The 11719-nt window shown below is 43.2% G+C and overlaps 1 protein-coding gene across 1 annotated transcript in view; it reads right to left on the bottom strand.

Moving 5' to 3' along the window:
• Positions 1-11719, bottom strand: part of tgfbr2b (transforming growth factor beta receptor 2b) — a 38085-nt gene that overhangs the window by 9284 nt on the left and 17082 nt on the right. Inside the window, exons 4-8 of the mRNA XM_080006017.1 lie at positions 5451-5752; positions 4711-4959; positions 3586-3699; positions 2979-3116; positions 400-541 (exon numbers count right to left, since the gene is read on the bottom strand). Coding sequence (XP_079862143.1) covers positions 400-541; positions 2979-3116; positions 3586-3699; positions 4711-4959; positions 5451-5752 — 945 coding nt within the window. The remainder of the gene's footprint in view (positions 1-399; positions 542-2978; positions 3117-3585; positions 3700-4710; positions 4960-5450; positions 5753-11719) is intronic.

Raw genomic sequence — 11719 nt, 5'->3', positions numbered from 1 at the left:
CACCCACACACACACAGCAACGGAAGCAGACATGTTCAGGCGCAAACGAGACTCATTGACAATGGGGGAGGCTTCTACATCAGAAGTTCTGACGTACATATCACGATTTACACTTCAAATTTAGATGCACAGGTGAGGTCATGGTAAACATTATTTTTTAAAGGAGACAAAGACTGAATTTTCTTTGCTGTTTAAAAATGATTGGCCATTGGTGCCAATGTCATGGTTTATGCCGTCAAACTTGCGCCGCAAAACACGCCGATGTGTCGAATTGTCCCAGCTTCCTGTTGGGAGGTGGATTCAAAGCGGAGAAAAATGTAATTTAGCAGAAACTGTCTGTCTCCTCTATCGTAACACTGTTCTATGTTCTATGCATCTGTCGTGTTTGTGCACACCCACCTCCGATGGCCTGGCACCGAGACGTCATCTCCCAGAGAACGAGGGCCATGGAGTACACATCCGTCTGTTTGAAGGACTCGATGTTATCCAGGTTCAGCCGGGACTCCAGCACCTCCGGTGCCATGTAGCGCGCTGTTCCCACCTAGAGATGTGGAAACAAGGCAGTTAAACACTCACTGCGGGACGAAGGCTTCTGTAGCAGCCTTTCATTGACCACTGGGAGTTGTATATATCGAGAGAAGTGGGATAATTTGTGGTTAACTTCTTGAAGGATTCTGCATATCGCCGTTTTCACATTCAAGAACCGAATATCTAATGTCGTGAATCAAAGTCAAAGACTTCTAATCATCAGGACACCAGTTCACAAGTAACAAGCAAACATTGAACCAGGAAGACTGGTTTTCTGCTCACTCCCCGAGTTTTAACACTTGGTCGTTAAGAAGAAGAACTTTTAATTGTCACGCAACACACCACACTACAACACATCCATACACACACACACACACACACACACATTGACATGCTTTGATGGTGGCCAGTGAAATGTGGCCTCTGCATTTGACCCATCCTGGCTTGTCCTTCCTCCGGGGGGGCAGCCAGGAGCAGTGGGCAGCATTCGTTGACACGCCCGGGGACCTGGTAACAAGTGTCCATCGCTGGTCAGACGATGATGTCTGCATGTTTTTGGTTGGGGTGCTTACTGATGGTAGGTGGAGGAAACCCCATGTGAGCACGGGGAGAACATGCAAACTCCACACAGAAAGGCTCCTATTTGGGAGATAACTCGCCGGAGCACAGTGCCAACAGCGCCCCAGGCGGGAATCAAACCAGGACCTTCTTGCTGTGAGGCAGCAGTGCAATGCACTGCATAATGGAATCGCATAATGGAATGGTGGAATTTGTTGGTTGGAAAATATTTTTTATTCTTAATGAGTTTGCCTTTAAGAAATAAATCAATATTAGTAATAATCATCATAATCATAATATAAATATATCAATTTTCCTAAAATATCCCGTATTTGATACATTTTCACTCACAATCCCATGCCGTCAATATTTTTCTCACACTAATGTGCATAGAGGACAATACAGTTTCCCGTATATACTTGTAGGTTTGTTTGTGTGTGTGTGTGTGTGTGTGTGTGTGTGTGTGTGTGTGTGTGTGTGTGTGTGTGTGTGTGTCTCAAAGGGAAGTGCCTGTGTTAGAAAATAAGTCAGATCTCTTTTATCTGTTGCTAGTGTGCGTTTAGTGCATGAATCACCATAAACAACACAAAGGAAAGTGCACATGGGCAGCGAGAGAGCAATTGGCTGAGGGCAAGAGGGAGAGAGAGAGGGGGCCTGGGTTTTACTTGGTATTTTTAGGTTCATGTGCAGTGTCTATATATTTAAATAATATGAGTAAATCTATAATAAAACATACTCTTCCCACACAGTTTATTTATTGCATAAATAAAATGTGTATATATTTATTTAAGAAATTCTAATTCTCACTGAATCATAATATTACAATTAAGAAATTATTACAGTTGATTTAATATATTTTGCTCTACCACAAACCCAAAGCTGCACCCGAAACCAGCTTTCTGTAGACGTTGTATTGTTTTTTTTTTGGTCTCGCGCAGTTACCACCAACTCACTGCAGACGGTAGTAGTGTCACTCTCACTGGGTGTAGATGTTAGCGCCGGTGTTTGTGAATTGGACGCTTTTTGCAACGAGGCTCTAGCGTCTGGCAAATGCACAGACGCTATTAGCTTGGCAGCGTAGTTAGCAGTGCATTTTATAGTTTGCGGGTGCTTTGTGAATTACACACCTGCTTTTCATTTTATTTGCGGCTGTTTAGTGGCCCCAAAAGCCGCGCAATCCTTTTGTGGATTTGCCCCTGAGACAGAGACAGAGAGAGTGACACATACAGGGGGAAAAAAAGGCTGGGAACTTCTGCAAGGTGTTTGCATGTCAGGACTATGACTCCTGATACTCCACTTTATCCATAAACTGCACTCTCTTTCTCTCTCTCTCTCTCTCTGTCTCTCTCTCTGTCTCTGTCTCTGTCTCTGTCTCCGAAGCCTGGCCATGACGCCACATGGAGAGGAAGCGACCAGACTTTCCCTCGGTGATGAGATTGTCGAATGGGAGCTACCCCGCAAATGTTTTTGTATATCACATTGCTTGTTTTTATTGCCCTTTTTTGTTTTTATTGAACTTTTATTTATTCATTATTGCTAATTTATTTTTGTATTTATTGATTCATTTGAAATGTGTTATTTATATATATATTAACATTTATTTATTGTTTTATACCACATATTTGTAAAGCGACTCGCTCTTTTTTTTTTTAAGTGCAGTGGAAATAAAGTGTATTATTCTCATTCTTAATATTTATTTGTTTTTATTATTATTATTATTATTATTATCATTATTATTATTATTATTATTAGATCTGTACTGAATTTCAAGGGAATGGAAATAACCTGCTGTCTACCTGGAATGCAGCAGCGAGCACCAATGTTTTTTCCGACAAACTCAGCTGAGTTTAGGAAAGCTAGGATTTGGATTTTGCGGTGTCTTCCCCTCTCACCTGCCCGCTGTTGGCCAGATCATCGACGGTCAGGAAGTTGTCGAGGCGCAGGCCGAGGCCAAAGTCACAGAGGCAGCAGGTCAGGTCATTCTTCACTAGGATGTTGGAGCTCTTCAGGTCCCGGTGAACAATCGGCACCTGAGGAAGAGCAACAGCAAAAATGTAACCCTACTTTCAAAGCAGGCTTACTGGGAAAAAAAGGGTATAAACTGTACACTTTTTGATGCTAAAATCAGAACTACTACTACTACTACTACTATAAGTACAGTGCAGTTGCTTGTAGTTGCTTGTAAAACATGCCATAACAACTTTATAACAACTTGAGTCAGACGGAGAATATATTGAGTGAAACAGCTACTCAAGCACTAGTTACATCAAGTTATATGTGTTATAACCCTATCTTTCAACAATTATATATAAATTGCTGTTTTAAACATTGGAACCAAACCACCATTGTGTAGTTACCACTAGCGCTAGTTAGTTAGGGAATGTAATTTTGGACAGTCATTTCTAAAATCTACATGGAACTTAGAGCATGTAGTTAGGGTTACTGAGTACATATAACTAGCTACTAAGTTCTAAGTTTCAGTTATATGCTGGTTTATACCTTAGGGCGTCCGCAGGGGAGGTTGTCGCTATGGAGATGGGCCACGCCTCTGGCCAGAGAGATGCCCAGCTGCCTCAGATCATCCCAGCTGATGATGTGACGAGTGAGGTACTCCTGAAAGACCAGGGTAAAAGCTATTTCCTGGGCAGCCACTCTTTAACAAAAAATAAATATACACTGATCTGCCATAACATTAAAACCACCACTAATAACTACTAATATTGTGTAGCTCCTGCTCGTGCCACCAAAACAACTCTGACCCATCGAGGCATGGACTCCACAAGACCTCTGAAAGTGTCCTGTGGTATCTGGCACCAGGATGTTAGCTGCAGATCCTTTAAGTCCTGCAAGTTGTGAGGTGGGGCCTCCATGGAGCGGGCTTGTTGTTCCAGCATATCCCAAAGATGCTTGATCGGATCGGCCCCTAACCCGGCCATCCAAATTATATAAAAGAAAACATGATTCATCAGAACAGGTCACCTTTTTCCATTGCTCCATGGTCTGGTTCTGACGCTCTCGTTCCCATTGTAGGCGCTTTCGGCCGAGGACAGGGGTCAGCATGGGCACTCCGAGAGGTCTGTGGCTAGGCAGCCCCATATGCAGCAAGCTGCGATGCACTGTATGTTCTGACACCTTTCTATCATAGCCAGCATTAATTTTTTCAGCAATTTGTGCTACAGTTGCTCTTCTGTGGTATCGGACCGGATAGTCTAGACTTCTCCCCATGTGCTCCCCATGTGCATCAATGAGCCCATGGGCACCCATGATCCTGTCGCCAGTTCACTGTTTGTCCTTCCTTCGACCACTTTTGGTAGGTACTAACCACTGCATACCAGGGACACCCCACAAGACCTGCTGTTTTGGAGATGCTCTGAATCTTCTAGCCATCACAATTCGGTCCGCAAAGTCACTCAGATCTTTACACTTTTCATTTTTCCTGCTTCCAACACATCAACTTCAAGAACTGACTGTTCACTCTGTGCCTTAAATATCCCACCCCTTGACAGGTGCCATTGGAATGGGATGAGCATTGTTATTCACTTCACCTGTCAGTGGTTTAAATGTTGTGGCTTATTGGTGGAAATGCAATATTGTGTGGTATTCTATTCTGATGCAGTCTCCCACCTGTAGATTGCCCCTGGCATGGAAGGCAGTAATGAGCCAATACTGTTTCTCCAGCTTCCTCTCCTCCGAGGTCAGGAAGTGGAGGATGTTCTCGTGCCTGAGGTCTGTGTCGGAGAAGATGTCCTTCTCATTCTTCCAGGAAGCATATTCCTCGCAGGGAAAGATCTTCACGGCCACAGTCTCAAACTGGTCTGAAGTGGTCTGTTTCAGTTTGGCCTTGTACACCTGGGCAAAACGGCCCTTACCGACCTGGATGGGATCAGAGGATAGGAGCGTTCGTAAGATTCAGTTTGGCCTACTTGGATAACGTGGATGAAATATATCAGAAATACTCAGTGCGTGGAAAATGGGCTGCGAAACAGAAGTTGCAAAAACAGTGCCTGTTTTTGTTTGGGGTAGAGTATGTAACTGTAACTGATCTTAAGACTACTTAAGTAGTAACTGAATACATGCCCAACTCTGCCTGTGAGACAGAAATTAGAGAGACAATATGATACATATAGAAACAGAACACAATGAATAATCCAATTGCTGGCTTCAAGACACTATCCTTGAGCAACAAAATGGACATACGGTATTATGTAAAGCAAAGACACAAGATACACAAAAAATATCAAAAGCATTTAAAAGGAGGATTCAAGGGACTCAAAAGGACTCCACTATTAAATCTTGGCTACAAATAAAATGAATTCTAACAAGTTTTAATTTAATTAAAGAAAAATTACAGGAAAGTGTGGCACCTGCAGATCCAGCTCTATCGGTAGAAGCTCCGTGTTGTGGTTCAGGTTGTTGGCGCGCGTGGAGCTGCTGTCAGACCCGTCGTCGTTTATCATGATGGCGCAGGCATCGCTGCAGTCCAACCCGCCGGCCTTGGCTTTGCGCTTCTTGCCGCTCCCAGTAGCCCACTCCTGGTTGAACTTGTGTTGGCGGAAGACCCGGTACCAGTAGAACGTGGCCACCACCACCACGGCGACCACCAACAGGGGCAGCAGGCTCACTAGGATCACCGAGGCCACCGGTACCTCCTGCGTCGGATCCACAACTGACACAACATGAAAAGGGGAACTTGAGGGTTGATTGTATATGTAGTTTAAGTGCATTGGAAACTGTGTCTCTGGCTGTCATGTGGGATATACTATAACAGCAGAAGAGGCATATAAAGTGTGACGGAAGTAAGTGGGACAAGATGTTAAAGGATAGGTTTGACAATTTTAAACTCAGGCATGATTAAAATGGTGGTAGCTGAAGATGGGTGAGATGACGAGGTTGTGCTATGCATAGTTATAAATGATGGGAGCCAACAAATCCCTCCCTTAAGGATGGAAGTTAAAGGCATTAAAGCAGGCCTGGCCAACCCGCGGCTCGCGAGCCTCATGCGGCTCTTTGGCTGGTTTCATGCGGCTCTTTCACATGACAAGCGTCAAAAACTCAGAAAAAAAAAAGCGCAGCCATTCATTCCCTATTGTGATTATAAAATCGCTATGATATATCACTCGTTTTCCACCGCGGATCACTTCCTCATTTACTCAAAGCGGACAGCAGCAGGAGTCATGTCCCATTAACGCCTGTTTTATTAGTCCTAATGCCGCGTTTACACCAAAAGCGCCGGGGCGGCGCGCCTCCATACAAAGTCAACGTATAGACGCGTTCCAGTCGCCTGGAACGCGTCTAACGCGGCATTAGGACTAATAAAACACCAAATAAGATTCAAAAAGATTTGGAAGTTTATTTTCAACACTATTGACATGGTTAGTAGTCAACATATAAGATGGATCGGCCGGTGAATTGCGTTGCGTATCGAACATCTCCGATGGAGAACTGTGAAGGCTGGAGGGGTGTGTGTGTGTGTGTGTGTGTGTGTGTGTGTGTGTGTGTGTGTGTGTGTGTGTGTGTGTGTGTGTGTGTGTCGCGACTCGCGAGCTGCAGGAGGAGGACCGACTGAAAGCTGCTTTAAGGGAAGGGACCATTGAGTTCTGGAAAAGTGTGCCAATGGAAAAATGCCCCAATGTCAAACGGGCTGCGCTTAAGATACTGTCAATGACACCCATGTGAAAGAATTGCTTCGAGTGGCAACAACGGAATTCAAGCCAGATTTGAAGAGCATTGTTCAAGACAAGGAATGCCAGAAGTCCCACCAAGCAACATGCATAGTAAGAGAAAAACGCTATTGTTAATTATTATATTTTTGTTTGTGGACTTGGTTGAACTGAGAGGTATACCGCGGAAACGCAGTACTTTCAGTACTTACTTTTTTTTTTCAAAAATGTGGCCGGGGCTCCGGAACACCTAGTCCCAGGTATATGTGGATGGCCAAAGCATCAGATCGTGTATGGTAGGCAAGAGCCAAAACTGATTCTTAAAGGTTAGGGTTTAAGGGACACTATTGAATAAATTGACCCAACATGAAAAAAATACATCCTGATCATTAAACCCGAAGTCCAATTCCTCCCTCTATGAATAAATAAACAACAGTACTTTTTGAACTGAGATTTTGTGTGTGTGAGACAGTGCACACAATGTTATATTTTTGTTTGTGGACTTGGTTGAACTGAGAGTTTGTGTGTGTGAGACAGTGCACACAATGTTAATTGGTGAAAATAACTGGCCTGTGGTCTTAGTACTCCATCCATCCATCCATCTTCAACCGATTATCCTTAGTCGGGTCGCGGGGGCTAGGAGTCAATTTCTGTCATTATCATGTTGGTGTGTGACATTTACAATAAATCTGGCTGAGCAGAGGTCTGTGTGTGTGTGTGTGTGTGTGAGGAAGGGATGGGGTGATGTTCATGTTCAAGATTTTTATGTGTGCCCATGTGTATGATGTGGCTCTTTGCAGTAACACAGTAAAAAAAGTGGCTCTTAGTCTCTGACTGGTTGGCCACCCCTGCATTAAAGGGTTAAAGGATGAGTTGAAAAAGAGTGCTAATCGGCTGCCAGATAGAATAAAAAAATAAGTAGTTAAAGTTTAAAATAGGTATAGTACAATTATATCCACGTCAAACATATTTTTTACAGTATTGTAATTCCAAAATAGTAAGTCCTTTCACTTTGGTACTGGTGGTTGGAAATGTCTGCAGCCTCAAAGGCTTTCAGATTGCACGCATATGAACTTGCACTAAGAATAACCCGCTTGATGTCGTACCCTCTTGTGACAAATGCAGCTTGGCATAGCTTTTGCGGAAAAAAATAAAAATATGTAATATTGGCCACCACAGCAGCTGCATTGCTAGGCGCATATTAATTGTAATGCATCTGCATATATACGGTATTCCTTACCTTTTTCCAAATGTCATGGTCATTCTGGTTCAGTCTCTTCTCATTCCCACAAATTAGGGTTTTAGAGCAGTTGATTTTACTTGCTGCTTCATTCTTACGTTACTACAAATGTGTGCCTGTTTTCCGTTGACCATGAATAACATTTGGGTTAACTCCACTTTTGACCTACCTGATGGTCCCGTATAGCCATTTTACATGAAATGGCAAAATTTGTGTTGTTGAGATTCAGCAGTACACTAAAAATAACGAAATCATACGCGGAAAAACAAGAGGGATCGATAATCCTCGTCTGGTCCTCAGCGGGACTTTGTTCTCGGCAAATAGGCCCAGAGTGGGCAGTGCCAGGACAGCAATACTGTTGATGCCAAGGGGCAGGAGTCAACAGCCAGCAGCCAACGCAACCGCGCAAACTGTAGTATTAAACACCACCTCTACCTCCGCTGCCAGTCTGCAAAGGATGGCAGCCAACCCTCTGAGTTCCCAAGAGTGGACGAGAACAGAAGAAGGACTGTCTGCGTCGGACAGGGGTTTGGCCAGGCCCGATCCAGCCCGTTCCTTCTGTTTTTTAACGTGTCTCAGTCATATCCATTGGTTGGTCACACGAGGAAACACAACAGTTACACACACATATGCAGAACTTAAGTTGGGAAAGGGGAAAATTATCTCAGAAGTCGGGATCTACAATACACTGACAATGCAAACTATTTTACATACAATATGTTCCCTTAGGCAGGAAGTCAAGACACAGCAACCCCTGCAGTGGCTTCACCTGCAGACCGGTGCTGGTGGGTACAGTAGGTGAAGGCCTCAACCTGAGAACCCCGCTTATTAATGACTCAGCTGTCGCAATGGTTGCGCATCCGATTGGCTGCGGGCGCCAAACAACAGCAGTTAGAGTGCAATATCTTAAAAATGTCGACCTAATCGCTATAAGTGAGGAAAAAATGTGTTTGGACACGCAGTACTCGCGCCCTCTGTGGAAACAGTGACAACTCATTAAGACACACACAAGTAGGTTTGTGAGCGACATGAAGGACATTCATAAAATCAAGGGATATTTCATGAGTTTTTGTAGTTTTGCATCTTTTGTATACCTACGCATATGTGTGTATACATGTACGTGAGTGTGTGTGTGTGTGTGTGTGTGTGTGTGTGTGTGTGTGTGTGTGTGTGTGTGTGTGTGTGTGTGTGTGTGTGTGTGTGTGTGGTGTGTGTGTGTTTGTGTGTGTTTGTGTGTGTGTGCATGAGCTGCAGAGAAGGCGGAATCTCTGCCAAGTCAAACTGCTGAGGGAACTCATGTTGCCTTTTCCAATCATGATGCCAGAGTGTTCTCATGCAGTACTCAATGAGGTTTGACACATCATTCAGAATAGCAGCAGTAACACCACCTCCGGTTTATAATTAAACACAGCGTTGGTCCGTGCATGTGTGCTTTTGCAGAGATTTAAGGGCTTCCCTTCCCCAAAACTATGACTCACGCTCTTAGCGCTGATACCTAGTTCCTAATTACTTGGACTCGCAAGGCACTTTGTGAGTAACAGAACTCAGAGGAGAGTTGGATATTAAAGGGGAGTAATTTTGCCAATAAATGATGGAGCTAGACATGACTTCACGGGAAAACATTAGGTGAGGGGTGGATAGAGAAGGATAACTTCTCAACACACGTGTGCTCCCTGTAGGGTCTGCTTAACAAATACAAATGAAAATGTTTAACTAAAATGTGCAAAAAAACGTTTTCATTTGCAACAATTGTCATTTTCACTTTACATTTAAAGGGTAAAGTGTAGTGAATATATCCAGCGCGCACCAGACTGTCCACGAAGCCTGATCTAGTTTGCGCCTCTCATTGGAGCCAATGAGATTGGCTGTTACATGACCATTCGCTTGCAATACCTCACACAAAGCCACAATTATGGCTGTTGGCTGTTGTCAGAGTGCCCTGTGAATTTTAATAGAGTTCATAAATTGAGAAAGTATGTGTATTATAATGCATATTGTGGTGTATAACCCCCTCTTGCCTTCATGTCGTAAAAAAATTCAAAATTATACTGTATATGAACACCCACTGCTTCCTAGGTCTGGAATGCACCCCGGCTCATTAGAACAACCATTTGCACAGAGGTTTGAATGATAACGGCTAACGGGTGAGAGATGATGATGTCATGTCTCCAAGACGGTGGTTTTAACGGTGCTATCTTAAAACAGAGAGGGTGTTAGCGTTTATACACTGTCACAGAAAACGGCGCCGTTCCTCTCGCCTGGACTGGAAAGCTCTTAAAACCAAACACTTTAATTACAGTTAAAACCCTGGCTGAAAACGGGACCTGCATTATAAAATCCAACACCAGTAGCACATTTTCGTTGACTAAAAATTGCATTGGTTTCCAGTTTCAACAGAATAAATATTTGGGGAGGTACTTTCCCATAAGCCAGGGATACCTATCAATTTTACTTACAGCACAAAGTGGAAAATAACTAATATCAACAGTCTAATGTGAACAGATTTCCATTATTTGAATTTTTTACTTTTCCTTGAGAGAATGAGCACTGGATCGCCTGATCACCAAAACAACCATAAAACCACAACCAATGGGCTTTGATTGTACGTCTGTAGGTTGTGATCGTTAACTGTGACCTTAAAAAATTAAGCAATTGCTCTCTTTATCTTCTTCATTTAAATTTAGGCCAGACTACAACTATATCCTCTACAGTATGTACATTATATGATATCATATTACATATCTTTATTACATGTGTTTGTGGAATACTCAATTCTGATTAGGGCTGCCCCCAAATAGTTGACCAAATGTTAGTTGACAAGAAGAGTCTTAGTCTACCAAGTTTTTCATTGGTCGGTTTGTCACAGGAAAAAAAAAAACCATTGTGGAGCTGCACCTTGTCAAAATTAACGTTTAAACCTATATGGCTTGACCCATGTATAAAACACTAGAGTGCTTTTAATTTGAAACTAATTTCAACAAGAATAAATGTTCAGTCTCCTTGCTGATTGTTCCGACACATTCAGAAGAATAATAACAGCTTCTGATGAGCAGCCTTTTCCGGTAATTAGCGCTCGAGGGGGAGCCGGGCATGAAGAAGGCGCAGAGAGTCGGCCTTGGGAATTGCGAGGTCGGGAGGAGGGGCGCTGTAATATGATAAAAATGTGACTATTAGTCGACTAATGACTTGAACTGACAACTAATAGTGGACTAGGAAAATCTTTTGTCAGGGGCAGTCCCAATTCTGATTGATCAATAGTGGCAATGAGTGGTCTAATAACCGCTTCTCGTGTTCCCCTCCCTCGTTTCATCATCATCCCCGCCTACTATGCTAATGCAAACACAGGGCAGGGGACAGTAGCTCAGGAGCTAGAGTGGGTAGTAGGGTCATCTAGTAATGCCGGTAATGCTGCCGGTTCAATGCCCAGCTCCTCCTGCTAGCATGCTTAAGTGTTCTTGAGCAATACACTTAACCCCTAATTGCTCCTGGTGGCTGCGTTAATCGGCGTATGTATAATTGTAAATCACTTTGGACAAAAGCATCTGCTGAACGATGTAAACACTGGCTACCAGTGATGCTTCATAGAAACTAAAATGGAAGACTTGAAGGGATGAAGGCAAATATCCAATTTAACAGTAAATAGGTTATTCATATGTAGGACAAAGATTGTTTAGCTACAATTTTATGGACTTTTTTTCTTAGCAAAAGCTATCAAACTAGACACACTAGTTAT

Source organism: Zeus faber (genome assembly GCF_960531495.2).
Source record: "Zeus faber genome assembly, chromosome: 8".
Lineage (NCBI taxonomy): Eukaryota > Metazoa > Chordata > Actinopteri > Zeiformes > Zeidae > Zeus > Zeus faber.
Note: the sequence above shows the minus strand (reverse complement) of the source record. Positions and strands in the feature narration are given on the sequence as shown.